We start from the raw sequence: 15198 nt of genomic DNA, 5'->3' as shown, positions 1-15198 counted from the left end.
ATGATCTGCACTATTCAAAAGTCATATCTTTTTATATAAAATGTCACAGGCAAAAATTATGTACCTATCCTTGATTTTGTAACTAGTAAATCTTAACATCGGAACTGATGTTATCCTCTTATATTGTCAGTAACCATGCAGTACTCAAGGCCAATGTTTGTGTAAGACTTGGAAGTGTAGATGAGTTAAACCATTCATCAAAATCATTTAATTCTGGGATAATAGAAGAACAAAAAAATCCACAAAGCAACTCTCTGTGCCATTTAATCAGCAAATATGAAATATTAGGCAGACTCTGCTGTCAAATACTTATGACCAGTGGAAAAACAAACACACTTTCAATGGAATCAATAAATGGGATATTTAGCAAGAATGTTTAAAATTGTTTCTGTCTTCACAGGAGGGCACTTGGAGGTGCGGCGAGAGGACGCACGCGCTCAGCTGATGAAAGAGGACCCTGAGCTGGCCAAGTGCTTCATAAAGACTCTGTTTGGGGTTCTGTATGAGGTGTACAGCTCCTCAGCTGGGCCTGCCGTCAGACACAAGTGCCTTAGAGCCATCCTCCGGATCATCTTCTTCGCAGATGCAGAGCTGCTAAAAGACGTACTGCGCAACCATGCTGTGTCTAGGTCAGTCTGTGAATGCAGAGCTCTGTGTGAAATCAGGAAGACGTTAATTATCGTCACACCACTGTCCTGGTGTTCGTTTGTGCACCTATTTCCATTTCATGATTTAATTGCCTTCCGTTTCAGTTGTACATTAAAGTGAAGATACATGGCTTATGCAAACCATGTAAGAGTGTTTGTTTGTTTTGATTAATGGTGATCTTTTGTCTGTAGCCACATAGCTTCCATGCTGTCCAGTCAGGACCTGAAGATTGTAGTGGGCTCTCTGCAGATGGCGGAGATCCTCATGCAGAAGCTTCCAGATGTGTTCAGTGTTTATTTCAGGCGGGAAGGTACTGGATCTGTTTTTAATATAAGCTTCAAACAAAACCTTTTCAGAATTTAGGCCAAAGAATTAATTCTCACTAGCTTTGGCAAGATTACGTGGAAAACTAAAAGTTGTCTTCAACATTACATCATCCCCTGCATAAATATATATTAGATTACAGTAATGCATTACACCCAACACTGCCGTATTCTCACTCTTGTTCTGTTTAGGTGTTATGCACCAGGTAAAGAACCTGTCTGAATCCGAGGTGTTCCTCACCAGCCCTCCAAAAGCGTGCACCAGTGGCACAGCTAGTCTTTGCACCACCACCATCACAACAGCAACCACTACAGCTGCTTCTAACATCACACCAGACTTAGGCTCGCCCAGTTTCCAGCACAGCATGGATGACTCGCTGGATCTCAGTCCGCAGGGGTATAGAGCCACTCTCACGTGCACCGTTACTTATCTAGAGTTTGCAGGCTTGGTAACTAATGTCTTGCCATTTAAAGTTTAAAAGCACAACCCTCTGTTCTCTAGTAGGTTGAGTGATGTTCTGAAAAGAAAACGCCTTCCTAAAAGAGGACCAAGGCGTCCTAAGTACTCCCCACCCAGAGATGATGACAAAGTGGATAATCAGGGTACGTAGTCCTTGTGTTGAGAATTGCATTGTTGCCAAAAATACTTGATGTCTCATTTAATACAAAAACATTCATACAATGTCAATGCTTTGTGTGTTCAGCTGCTTTTTTGGTGTCATGTTTTATTTATCTGCGCATCTCCTCCACAGCTAAGAGTCCTACAACCACACAGTCCCCCAAGTCCTCTTTCCTGGCCAGTTTAAATCCCAAAACCTGGGGTAAGCTGGGGACTCAGACTAACAGCTCCAACTCAGAGCCCTCACGCACTGCAGGGGTCAGTGGTCTGGCACGAGTGCCACCCAAGGACTCGGTTTCAAACAACAGGTAAAGCTACGTGTTTGTCACTGTCATTCTTCAGACTCTTGGTTAAAGTTTTGGGGTTACAAAATACAAGTTCTTTTGATATCCATGGTGAATTTTTTGGACGTTTCAGGGATAAGATAAAGGCTTGGATAAAAGAACAAGCCAGCAAGTTTGTGGAGCGTTACTTTAATTCTGAGAGCGTGGATGGAAGCAACCCTGCACTGAATGTCCTGCAAAGACTCTGTACTGCCACAGAACAGCTGAACTTGCAGGTAACCTAAGACACAAAGTTAGCATTTGTAGCCATTATTAGGGCCCTATGAAATCAGTTTTATTTTTTTCTAAATTCAGTTTTTTTTTCTCGACTCCTTTTAATTAAATTAAATTAATTAAAAAGCATTTCTATTTAATTAAAATCTAAAAACGTCTAAAGTTTAACATCAATTTATTAAAAGTTTATAAAAGATTACATGTTTAGGGCCCTATGAATTTTTTTTTTCACCATATTTTTTATTGTTACCAAATTCTGTATTTTAGCATGTCTGTTTATTTGCATGTCTGCAGTATGTCATTTTCGTCATTAGGAGGCTGCGAGCAGGCAATTTTTGAGACCACATGGATGGTCCACGTACAATAGCGATTTAACCTTCATTTATCATATATAATATGCTTCGTTATTTATACATTACATTAATATTAAGACTTGTATGCGAATCATATTTTTGGGGGTGGGGCGACGGCATATTTTTATTGTTACCAAATTCTGTATTTTAGCATGTCTGATTATTTGAATGTATAGAACAACTTAATTTCTTTTAAAAAAAAAATTTCTTAAAGTAGACTTATGATTTTTTTCCCCCTCAGAAATTCTGTGTTGTGTATTTAATATTTTCTGGTTATCATATGAAAGCATAAAATATTCATTTCATTTATCTTTTAATTATTTAAAATTTAAATAAATTTTTTGGCAAACAAAGGGGATTTACTATTAAAATTTAATCATGGAAGAAATGTGATTATTCCTTAAAAAATATTGCTTGTTTCATTTTAGTAGAAGTAGTAGTATGTACATTACTGAAAAATAGTACGGTAATAGGCACAATGTCTTCAAATTAAACAAACTTTTATTTTGACGGGTTGCAGGGAATACCATAACAGTTCTGAAATCGGTTCTTTGGTGATGAAAAGTGTTGACTTGTGTGCTTGAAAATCTGGAATCTGAGGGTGCAAAAAAAAAAAAAATCAGAAAATTGACTTTAAAGTTAAACCAAATGAGGTTCTTAGCAATGTAAATTACTAGGGGTGTCCTCGACTAAGGATTTTCATAGTCACATTGGAATTTTCAAATCTTGCCGATAGTCTACTGATAGTCGAATCAAATGTTTTGGGGCGGGGCGACGGCAAAATACATAACCAAGGGTCAAGTCAAACATTTGACAGTCATAATTACTGATGTTAACACATCGGCAAAATGTGTAGAGGCTATCTGGCTATCTGCACAAAATCCCCTGAATACAGAAGTGAACATTTCTGCATGGCTCTGAATGAATTAATTTTGTGGACGTGTTCTTCATGGAACTATGTGCAGAAACACGGCAACTACTGCTATTCACTGCTTTTTACTGAAAAATAGTAATAAGCACAATGTCTTCAAATCACACGCGCTTCACTAATGTGTGTAGTAAATGAAACCGCACCTCTGCACCATTCATTAACAGAGACACGCAGAACATGCAGGATTCATATTTAAATAAACTTTTACTGCTTAATAATTACAGAAACTAGTCAATATCACGACTTAATTTTGGTGTAATGACCTATTTTTGATTAATTCATTCACAATTTGACAAATTCTGTGAATTACATTTTATGACTGGGTTCGGTCCGTGTTTTCTGCATCGCGGAAAACATATTACCCTACATTATAAAGCAGTTATTATGCTGATTCTGTCATGCTGCCTAACTTAAATGTTTTACCAAAGAAGCAATATGCTTTTTATGAAACACTTTGATGCTCTTAATTTATACAGTTTAGAGCGAAAACCATTTTTGAGTTTTTGTTGTCCAGTGGAATGTATTCTTTCTCTCAAACTGTGTTTTTCTGCATGTTTCAGGTTGACAGCGGTGTAGAGTGTCTAGAGGAGATTAGCAGTATTGTATCTGAATCGGACGTGTCCTCTTTTGAGATCCAGCACAGTGGGCTTGTGAAGCAGCTGTTGTTGTATCTGACATCAAACAGTGAACGGGACACGATCAGTAGAGATGAGAGGATCAAGAGGTTCCTGCATGTGTTCTTCTGCTGCCCGGTTAGTGACCCTTGAAAAAACACGTACAGCTTCCTGTCTCTCCCAAAGCTAATTTTCCTGCTTTTTGCTACTAATTACTATTAGCTGAGATATTGGCTCTAGCTACCCCAAAGCATCTCTGACACTGAAATGTGTGGGAATATGTATATGTATCATACAGAGACACGTTAATTGGGCTGTTTGTTTGTAGTAGTTACTAGTGTGAACAGTTTGACTAATTGTTTGTTATACGTGATTCAGATACCAGGGCAGGAACCTCTGGGACGTTTGGACCCAACAGAGAATGGCCCACTACTGGCATTGGTGCACAAGATGAACAACTGCCTAAGTCAGATGGAACAGTTTCCTGTTAAAGTGCATGATTTTCCCAGTGGGAACGGCAACGGAAGCAGGTAATTCTCTCTGTGCTCTGTTCTTTAATGCTATTGTTGTAAGTACATCCATTTAACAATTGCTTATATAATAAGTTTTTGTTTCTATTTATTATGGATTCAAACCAAAAGCTAAGATTATATTTAACCCTGGAACACAAAACCAGTTGAAGGGTAAAAAAAAATTTAAATCGAGATTTATACATCATCTGAAAGCTGAATAAATAAGCTTTCCATTAATGTATGGTTTGATATGAAAATATTTGACAGAGATACAACTACACTTTCAAAAAAAGTTAATCAAAGATGTACGTTTACAAGAATGCATTTTGGTTTTAGGACTACTTTGATGATGAAAGGTTTTGATCCCCTTCAAATGTTGACTTGTGTGCTTGAAAATCTGGAATCTGAGGGTGCAAAAAATTTTAAATATTGAAAAAATTGCCTTTTAAAGTTAAACCAAGTGTAGTTCTTAATAATGTAAACTACTAGGGGTGTCCCTGACTAAGGATGGGAATTTTCAAATCTTGCCGATAGTCTACTGATAGTCAAATCATTTTTGGGGCGACGGCAAAATACATAACCAAGGGTCAAGTGAAATATTTGACAGTCATAATTACTGATGTTAACACATCGGGAAAATTTGTAGAGGCTATCTGGCTATCTGCACAAAATCCTTTTGTGGATGTGTTCTTCATGCAACTATGTGCAGAAACATGGCAACTAAACTCAAAAAATTCACTGCTTCTTATTATAATATTGTTTTCATTATAATGTTATGTATATGACAGTCTCAGTCATAGTTATTAATCTACACAGAAGAGATAATCACTGTAGTACTACAATAAAGTGATTTACTGTGGTGGAACCAAATGATTCTTACAGGAGATAAATATATTCACGATATACACCAGCTAAAATGTTTTGAGAGCTCTTGTACCCTACCTGATTGAAAAAAATCCAGTCTTTCACTCTGTCAGTTTGTGTCTTGTTAAAGAATTAAATTCTTGCCGCCAAGATGCTCCTCTCTTGGTCACGGATTATGGAAAGTGAAACTTAAACCTGTAGGGGCAGTTGGATTTATTCACACACATTAAAATATTTATTTAAAGCTTTCTTTTCAGATTCTTATTTCCAGTATTACCTTAAAGGCTCTGTTCACCCAAAAATTATGTTATTAATGACTCTCATGTTGTTCCAAACCCATAAGACCCCAGTTCGTCTTTGGAACACAAATTAAGATATTTTTGATTGAATCGGAGGGCTCTTTGATCTCTCCAGAGATGCTCAATTGGGTTTAAGTCAGGGCTCTGGCTGGGCCATTCAAGAACAGTCACAGAGTTGTTGTTATTTTAGCTGTGTGTTTGGGGTCATTTTATTGTTGGAAGGTGAACCTTCGGCCCAGTCTGAGGTCCTGAGCACTCTGGAGAAGGTTTTCGTCCAAGATATCCTTGTACTTGAACGCATTCCTCTTTCCCTCGATTGCAACCAGTCGTCCTGTCCCTCCAGCTGAAAAACACCACACAGCATGATGCTGCCACCACCATGCTTCACTGTTGGGACTGTATTGGACAGGTGATGAGCAGTGCCTGGTTTACTCCACACATACAGCTTAGAATTAAGGCCAAAAAGTTCTATCTTGGTCTCATCAGACCAGATAATCCTTCAGGTGTTTTTTAGCAAACTCAACGCTGGCTTTCATGTGTCTTGCACTGAGGAGAGGCTTCTCTTGTCGGGCCACTCTGCCATAAAGCCCCGACTGGTGGAGAGCTGCAGTGATGGTTGACTTTCTACAACTTTCTCCCATCTCCCGACTGCATCTCTGGAGCTCAGCCACAGTGATCTTTGGTTCTTCTTTATCTCTCTCTCTAGCTCTTCTCCCCCTATAGCTCAGTTTGGCCGGACAGCCAGCTCTAGGAAGGGTTCTTGTCATCCCAAATGTCTTCCAGTTAAGGATTATGGAGCCCATTGTGCTCTTAGGAACCTTAAGTGCAGCAGAATTCTTTTTGTAACCTTGGCCAGATCTGTGCCTTGCCACAATTCTGTCTCTGAGCTCTTCAGACAGTTCCTTTGACCTCATGATTCTCATTTGCTCTGACAGGCACTGTGAGCTGTAAGCTCTTATATAGACAGGTGTGTGGCTTTCCTAATCAAGTCCAATCAGTATAATCAAACACAGCTGGACTCAAATGAAGGTGTATGATCAGAAGAAATGGACAGCACCTGAGTTAAATATGTCACAGCAAAGGGTCTGAATACTTAGGACTGTGTGATTTACAAAAATCTCAACAATTCTGTGTTTTTCTGTCAATATGGGGTGCTGCGTGTACATTGAATTTTTTTTTACTTAAATGATTTTAGCAAATGGCTGCAATATAACAGAGTGAAAAATTTAAGGTGGTCTGAATACTTTCCGTACCCACTGTATGACTGGTTTTGTGGTCCAAGGTCATATATATCAAATTGAGTCTGACTTTGATGGAAAAATTGCGGCTTTAAAGCAATTTAAATCTAGTTTAAAATTATAATACAAGCTTTTTTTTTTTCTTTTTTTTTTGATGCAAACAAAAAGATATTGATTTTCACGAGTTAAAAACAAAATATCTCATGCTGATCGTTATTCTTTTTTTTTTTTTTGCAGGGGTTCACAAGCCCTTAAGTTCTTCAACACACATCAGCTGAAGTGCCAGCTGCAAAGACACCCAGACTGCACCAATGTAAAACAGTGGAAGGGTGGGCCAGTCAAAATTGACCCCTTGGCCCTGGTACAAGCTATTGAGAGATACCTTGTGGTTAGAGGTAAACATGCAAGAATCTGAACATGATGTTCTCAGTTCTCTGGTTTCGGAGTTCTCAGATGAGATGGTTGACTTTTGCATTCTCCACAGGGTATGGAAGGATCAGGGAGGAGGATGAAGACAGTGATGATGATGGTTCTGATGATGAGATTGATGAATCTTTGGTATGGATGATTGCTTTCATGATATTTACTTAGTAACTGTGATCAGAATGGCATGCTGTGTGTAAAATTTTATTTTTAATACTGTGTATTACCGTTTCTCCAAGGCTGCCCAGTTCTTGAATTCTGGGAGTGTACGTCACAGGCTGCAGTTCTACATAGGAGAGCACCTGCTGCCGTACAACATGACTGTTTATCAGGCTGTCAGGCAGTTCAGCTTGCAGGCTGAGGAGGAGCGAGAGAGCACAGATGATGAAGCAAATCCTCTGGGACGGGCTGGCATCTGGACCAAAACACACACTATATGGTACACAAGTTGCATGCCTTTTTCTAACTCTTTCAGAAACCGCACAGTCACGAACCACATAATCACTATTACTTGACTCACATTTCACTGTTGGTTATATATGCTCTATATACGAATACAAATCTTGAACCTTGAATCTTGTTTGCAGTTGTTTGCAACCATATTATTTGAACTATTTTGTATTTGTAGTGTGCGTTAACACATTTGTTTGTGTGCGTTACAGGTATAAACCAGTCAGAGAAGATGAAGAGGGCTGTAAAGACACTGTCGGAGGGAAGAGGGGTCGCGCACAGACAGCTCCCACTAAAACCTCCCCTCGAAATGCAAAGAAACAGGACGAACTGTGGCATGGTAGGGAAATATCGTGCATTTGTGTACTGATAACCTATAAAAGCTGTATAGGAGTTTAATAAAGGACTGCCTTGGAATCCATCTCTATTCAGACTATTTTTTTGTATCTGTGTGTTTTCAGAGGGTGTGTGTCCCAGTGTGACAAACCCATTAGAGTCATACCTCATTAGTGATCCTCCAGAGGGCATCACTTTTGACGATCCTTCAATGGAGGTGGTTCTGCTGCTGAGGGTCCTGCACTCCATCAGCAGATACTGGTTCTACCTGTACGATGTGAGTACCGTTCAAGAACACTTCCATTCATACAGAAGCACAGGTACAATGACAGAAGCTCTATCAGAATGTATGCTTAATTATAATCATAATTAAAAACGTAGAAGGTTCTTTTTCTTTTTTATTCCTCTTTGATTTTGGTGTGAAATGTGACCTGGGGCCTTTTCCATAAAACAAATTTACCAAATAAGCCAGGCTTATTTCAGTTAGTCGGACTTATTTTGAACCAAGGGCCAGTTGCATAAACTTAAGAACTAGTTTGACCAACTAGCAGTTGCCAAGTAATCGGTCTTACTTTTTTTCAATACAAATAAGACCAATCTACCTTTTTGTAACTAGAGTTAAAAAAATTATGACCAGTCTTGGAAAAAAAAACAATTAGTTGACTAACTTAAGACTAGTCTAAACAGTTTATGCAACAGGCCTCTGGACATATTTCAGCGAGATTCACAATCCAACATATTAGATTTTACATTGATCTCTCTTTTCCCCAGAATGCTGCATATAAAGAGATCATTCCCACTGGTGAGTTTATTAACAGTAAACTGACAGCAAAGGCCAACAGACAGTTGCAGGATCCACTGGTCATCATGACAGGGAACATCCCCACCTGGCTCACCGAGCTCGGCAAGACCTGGTACTGCAAACTCTTCATCTTATTCTTTTCATTCATGCGGTCTTAAGCTGTCTGGTCTGGACTTTTTTTTTAAAACCTGTAATCTTCTCTCTTCTAGTCCATTCTTCTTCCCGTTTGACACGCGACAGATGCTCTTCTATGTGACGGCGTTTGACCGCGATCGCGCCATGCAGCGCCTGCTCGACACCAACCCAGAGATTAACCAGTCTGACTCACAAGACAGCCGTGTCGCTCCACGCCTTGACAGGAAGAAGGTTGCCCTGAAATTCCTGTTTAAACATTTCTGTAATTGCTTCATGTACACCATAGCAGAGGTATGTATTCATAAACAACCTCCTAACGTTCTGTTATTCTTTGCATTTATGTATAGAGAACGATAAACCGTGATGAGCTCCTGAAGCAAGCAGAGTCAGTAATGCAAGACCTCGGGAGTTCCAGAGCCATGCTGGAAATTCAATATGAGAACGAGGTATGCATGACTGACGATAAGGCCCGAAACACAATCTACCCAAATTCTTGGCCAGTGCATTTCAACCGTGTCGTTTGTGTTCTTACGTTACTCTGTTACAGTAACAAACAGGAGGCCCTGCAGAAGTGGTGGTGTTCTGGTAGCTCGTTTTTAAACATACTGACTGTTTGCCACCACTGTTTTTTCACTAGCCCATGGAGTCTGTGTATTTCAGCCAGTGCGATTTTAAACAAGTCTCTCGGTTTCTGCTCCTAGTCCACTTTTCTGTCAGTCTTGTCTGATTTATGCCTGACTTCTCTCTGTGTCTCAGGTGGGAACAGGCCTCGGACCTACGCAAGAGTTCTATGCTCTGGTGTCTCAGGAGTTGCAGAGGGCCGATTTGGGTCTTTGGAGAGGAGAGGAAGTCACTCTCTCCAACCCTAAAGGTAACTGTCATACATTTGTCAATTTTGAGCATGGTTTCCAATGTAATGAAAATAGCATTCTACTGCTGTTCACTAAGCTTGTTTCTTCTGTCCCTCTCTCTCTCTCTCTCTCTCTCTCTCTCTCTCCCTCTCCCTCCCTCCCTCCCTCCCTCCCTCACACACACACACACACACACACACACACACACTCCGTCTGTCTCTGAGCAGGGAGGCAGGAGGGTACCAAGTATATGTTCAGTTCCAGAGGGTTGTTTGCTGTTCCATTTGGACGAACTACCAAACCAGCTCACATCGCCAAGATCAAAATGAAGTTCCGTTTTCTTGGAAAACTGATGGCTAAAGCGATCATGGACTTCAGATTGGTACGTTTACTCATGAAAAAGTGACTTGAAGGACAATACTTTATTTATTTTTTTTTACTGATTTTCTACTTCAGAAACTGTATAACTTTCAAACTTTTCATTCGTTTTATACCTTTCTATTTTTCTTTCAAGTATTTCAGCCTTTTACAGGTGTTTGTTTTTTTTGTTTCTAGTTGGACTTGCCTCTAGGTTTGCCATTCTATAAGTGGATGCTGAGGCACGAGTCCTCCGTCAGCTCTCATGACCTGGTCAACATTGATCCTGGTGTCGCCAAATCCATCCAGCACCTGGAAGACATCATCCGCCAGAAGAAGAGAATAGAGCAGGACAGATCACATGTGAGCACTGGCCGCTAACATGATGCTTAGAGACATGAAACATTCAAAACCAACCAACACCCGGGCTGTTTTTTGTATTGTAACTGTGTGTATTTGTCAGACACGGGAGACCCTACAGCAGGCCTTGGAGAGTCTCAACATGAACGGCTGCTCAGTGGAAGATCTGGGCCTGGACTTCACTCTGCCTGGATTCCCAAACATTGAGTTGAAGAAAGGGGGCAAAGACGTGCCAGTCACCATTCACAACCTGGAGGAATACCTCAGAGTAGGGGACTGAATAACCTGACACATGTTATAATTTATGTAGCCTGAATAAACCGATCTAACTTCACCGCCTCTTGTTCCATCTGTCTGCAGTTGGTGGTTTACTGGACACTCAATGAGGGCGTCTCTCGGCAGTTTGAGTCCTTTAGGGAAGGATTCGAGTCTGTCTTTCCTCTGCAACACCTGCAGTACTTCTATCCTGAAGAGGTGAGCGCTTTTTTTAAAGACCAAGCACTAAAGGTGCCACAGATTCCTGCTGCATTTCTTGGCCTTATTCTTCTCATTGCACATTAAAGATTTTGCTTAGTTGTAGGACAAGTTTTAAATGGTGTGCCAAAGGTATCACGAATGGAGAATTCAAACTTTACCTATTTTTTTAAACATAGGTAGACATTGTTTTGATATGTTAGAACTGTGTACAGTTAGACACTGTCACAAAACCATTAATTGCCGTTTATATTAGTAACTCAAGCCAGTGACTAAACTGTGAACTTCTTAGTATCAATAAAATATGCAATCAAATTTGGATTTAATTTGATACAGAAAGCAATCAAAGATTGCTCTTACCCTATAATCACTGGAGCTGTCATGTTTTATAAGCAATATGAGCTCTCATTGTCATAATTATACTGAGTAGCTGCACAAATGCTTTTTTTTTTCTGAATTTCATACCCAATTACCAGATTTACATAGTCACAACAACTGTTTGGGGACTGTGACAAAGAAACACCTTTGTAGAAGTCAGTGTACCATCAGAATGATTTTGAAACTGATATTTCAAGGTAAAAAAAAAAAAACTTACTTGCATACAGATGCTTTAATTGAAATGGAACTAAAAATAAATATATAAATATTAGATGAAAAATGTAAGCTGAAAAATAAATATTGAGTTGGCAACTATCTGATAGAAAATAAGTTGAAGTGCTAAATTGATGAACTGAAACTGAAATAAAAAATAAAGCTAAATAGAAATATTTAAAAAGCACAGAAATTGCTTAAAATAAAAAAACGAAAATAAAAATAAATGTTATAATATATAAATAATACTAAAATTTGTAGATTGTTTAAATCCTAGAACTAAAATTATAGTGGAAAATTGACTTGTTTCTAAAGTATGCCACAGGATTGCCATCCATGACCTTTTTAACTGGTGGTTTTCCAATGAGATTTGGATCTAGTTTAATCTTTCTTTTCCTGTGCTCTCCAGCTGGATCAGTTGTTATGTGGCAGCAAGTCAGAGTCCTGGGATGTGAAGACACTAATGGAGTGCTGCAGACCGGACCACGGCTACACACATGACAGGTATACAGTCATGCCTGCTTAGGCCAAATGCACTATGGGACTTTTGCCCTGATTTGAACTCTGAAGGACTCGATGCTAGTTGTCCATTAGTCCCGCGTAGCCAGATCTTCAGACTGATGGCAGAAGGCCCGCCCATGAGGCTGTTTGACCGGCACGTCAAACAACCAATCACAGTTTGTTTCGTTCATAGTCACGTTTCAAGGTTGTCAAAATGTCGCGACAATAACTGTGTAAAACTCTCGGACATGTTTTAAAGATTCCATGTCTCATTTTACACATACTTTTGAATCTCCAGCGTTTTGCTGATCCTGATAAGCGCTTGTCGTCATAGTTGTAAACACGGCGGCTATCTTCTTTTTGTGAAGGGGTTTGGCGTCATGGCATCTGTTTCCAAGCGGAACTTTAAAGAACGCGACACACACGTCTCCCAGAAATCCTTTAGAATTTAGAAGCGTTTTCATTTTTGTGTCCCATATGCATCAGACGTTTAGCCAACGGTCCATGGGCGTGACGTCTGAGGCTGAGACTATTTGACAAGAGTCAAAGCCATTGGTTCGATCCAGTCAGAGGGCATCAGACACATTTCATATTTTCAGCTGATTGTACAAAACATTATTTTCTTTTGTCTCTAGCATTGCTTTAAGTTTACATTTTTAATGACTTAATGTCTGGCATTAAGGCATTACTTGCCATGGCAATGTTAAATGTTTAGATTTTTAGCTTGTGTAGTGTAATCCAGCCTCAATGAAGCTCTTTCTGTGTAATCACAACATGCATTATAGTCACACGTCACACAAACTCTGAGGAACCTCCCTGGCTGTATAAATGACAGATTTTGTTGTGTCTGTAGCCGTGCAGTGCGGTTCCTGTTTGAGGTGCTGAGCAGTTTTGATGCAGAGCAGCAGAGACTTTTCCTGCAGTTTGTCACAGGCAGCCCCAGACTTCCTGTCGGAGGTGAGCACCCATTTCAATCCACAGAATATCAGCCGTCAGGGAGATGTTCTCCGATAACGTGGCCTCCATCTTTGTTTCCTTCTCAGGATTCCGGAGTTTAAACCCTCCCCTCACCATCGTTCGGAAGACGTTCGAGTCGACGGAGAACCCGGACGACTTCCTCCCGTCGGTGATGACGTGTGTGAACTACCTGAAACTGCCGGATTACTCCAGCATCGAGATCATGCGCGAGAAACTGTTGATTGCTGCGCGCGAGGGCCAGCAGTCTTTCCATCTGTCCTGATCTCTCCTCCCGCACCCTCTCACTCAAAATGGCCTTCAATCAACTCACTGCAGAACCACACAAATCGTGACTTCTTCCTTTAGACGTCCTCTTTCATTTTTCCCTGCTCTTTTTCTTTTCTTTCCTTTCCTTTTTTTTTTTTTTTAAACAAACACCAACATTGAGGCAAAATATGTACAGCCTACATGTTTAAAGAAAAGCAGCTTGCAGAAACTAAACGATAGAACATAAGAGACTTCCTTTTGACTCCTGACTAGGAGGAAAGGGTGTTACGCGACTCATCAGATTTTTTTTTTTTTTTTAAAGAAACATTTAAAAAAGAAACTTCAGAGCAGATTATAAAATATATCAGTAGTTGAGAAATGTTCAAGCCGAGAAAAAAAAAAAAGAGGAGAAAACCTGGGTGACATTTGAAAACATTGCTTTCTGATGTATCAAGAAAAAAAGGGATGTTTTTTTGTTCTTCTCCTGGTGAATGACATCTTCACTGTGTGTTCCTGTTGGGGAGGGGGCATCCATCAAGCCGGCGAGGGTCCTTATAGCTCCAAAGATCATTTGTACAGACAAACATTTGCAGATTTTGCTTATTCGACACATTTGATAGAATAGCTGTGCTCTCCTGCCCAGTTTCCCCTCTGTTCTGTATTATACCCCCGAACAACTCGTTACATTTTAGTTCCTTATTGTTGTTTAATCTCTCTCTCTCTCCTCTTGTGTGTCACTTTTTTTCCCCCCTTCCTTTTTATTTGAGAGAATTTTGAACGTGCAAGAGAGTTCCAGGTGGTTGAATGCGGGAAGTGTAGTATCTTTATTATAATATTATTATTATAATTATTATTATTATTTTGGTTTGTTTGTTTTTTAACCCAAGTTGAAATAGTTTTCTGGCCGACATTTCACATAAAGCGTCAGCTCCATGTTGAAAAGATGTATCCATTGTGTTGGATGAATAGACTCCTACATGGTTCTAGTAGTGTGCCTCTGCTGGACTTCTGGGGACTTGAGGTCTTAATGATGGGCCTGCTGAAGTTTAATCCCGTAATGTAGCCGAGCACAAGAAATTCATTTAAAAGAATCGGCTGGTCTTATTTTATGGTTTCATGGCCAGATAGCATTTCAAAAAAAAAAAAAAAAAAAAGTTCATTAAAATAAAGTTTATATGCAGGTTTCACACCCGGTTTGAGGTGGGATTGTCTGCCCTATTTTTCTTTGTTTGGTTTTTTTAATTTTCTATTGTTTCTTTTTTTTCCCTCTTGCTGTAGTTTATTTTTGCACTGCTGGCTTGGAACAAACCGTGGTGTGCACTGCAGTCTGTGGCCAGGAGGAGGTGCTGCTGTGCGCTCTCCTGTCCTCATTGTTCATGTGCTGGTTTCTAAGATCTGCAATAATTTACTGCATCAGGTTCATGTTTTTACCTGAACATAAATAAAGTAATTGTTTGACTCGGTCTGTGCTGGTGTTGGTTGAAGTCTACAATGAACATGGTCAAGGGTCAAAAGCACATGAGTAGTTGCCTTACGTTAGTGAAGTGTATGCAAACTTTCTTCTGAATAAGCAGTATACGAGTTAAAGTACCCTGATGAAATAATTGAGCTACTTACAGATATGACAGAAATGCAATTAATTTGCTTTATTTGGGGAGGGTTGACAAAATTAAACATTTATGGCTGTCTTAATTTATTTGCTTTGAAACATTAAACCATAGAGCTTTTATTCTGGT

General features: G+C 39.6%; 1 protein-coding gene across 12 annotated transcripts in view; it reads left to right on the top strand.

The window, feature by feature from the left end:
* Positions 1–14925, top strand: part of LOC127977604 (E3 ubiquitin-protein ligase TRIP12) — a 53739-nt gene extending 38814 nt beyond the window's left edge. For 5 of the 12 annotated variants that reach the window (XM_052582571.1, XM_052582565.1, XM_052582570.1 and 2 more), the window contains 24 exons: positions 401–629; positions 840–958; positions 1164–1368; positions 1474–1574; positions 1724–1898; positions 2008–2149; positions 3992–4183; positions 4424–4575; positions 7196–7353; positions 7443–7516; positions 7621–7820; positions 8044–8171; positions 8293–8444; positions 8939–9081; positions 9179–9335; positions 9452–9550; positions 9861–9975; positions 10183–10337; positions 10511–10675; positions 10776–10940; positions 11033–11146; positions 12147–12241; positions 13092–13195; positions 13282–14925. In XM_052582571.1, coding sequence (XP_052438531.1) covers positions 401–629; positions 840–958; positions 1164–1368; positions 1474–1574; positions 1724–1898; positions 2008–2149; positions 3992–4183; positions 4424–4575; positions 7196–7353; positions 7443–7516; positions 7621–7820; positions 8044–8171; positions 8293–8444; positions 8939–9081; positions 9179–9335; positions 9452–9550; positions 9861–9975; positions 10183–10337; positions 10511–10675; positions 10776–10940; positions 11033–11146; positions 12147–12241; positions 13092–13195; positions 13282–13478 — 3536 coding nt within the window. In that variant the 3' untranslated portion in view covers positions 13479–14925. Of the gene's footprint in view, positions 1–400; positions 630–839; positions 959–1163; positions 1369–1473; positions 1575–1723; positions 1899–2007; positions 2150–3991; positions 4184–4423; positions 4576–7195; positions 7354–7442; positions 7517–7620; positions 7821–8043; positions 8172–8292; positions 8445–8938; positions 9082–9178; positions 9336–9451; positions 9976–10179; positions 10338–10510; positions 10676–10775; positions 10941–11032; positions 11147–12146; positions 12242–13091; positions 13196–13281 lie in introns of those variants that run through there. The other 7 variants (XM_052582562.1, XM_052582569.1, XM_052582561.1 and 4 more) reach the window with 3 other exon arrangements.
* The last annotated feature ends 273 nt before the right edge of the window (positions 14926–15198 follow it).

The sequence above is a fragment of the Carassius gibelio genome, chromosome B18, assembly GCF_023724105.1.
Source record: "Carassius gibelio isolate Cgi1373 ecotype wild population from Czech Republic chromosome B18, carGib1.2-hapl.c, whole genome shotgun sequence".
NCBI classification, from domain to species: domain Eukaryota; kingdom Metazoa; phylum Chordata; class Actinopteri; order Cypriniformes; family Cyprinidae; genus Carassius; species Carassius gibelio.
Note: the sequence above shows the minus strand (reverse complement) of the source record. Positions and strands in the feature narration are given on the sequence as shown.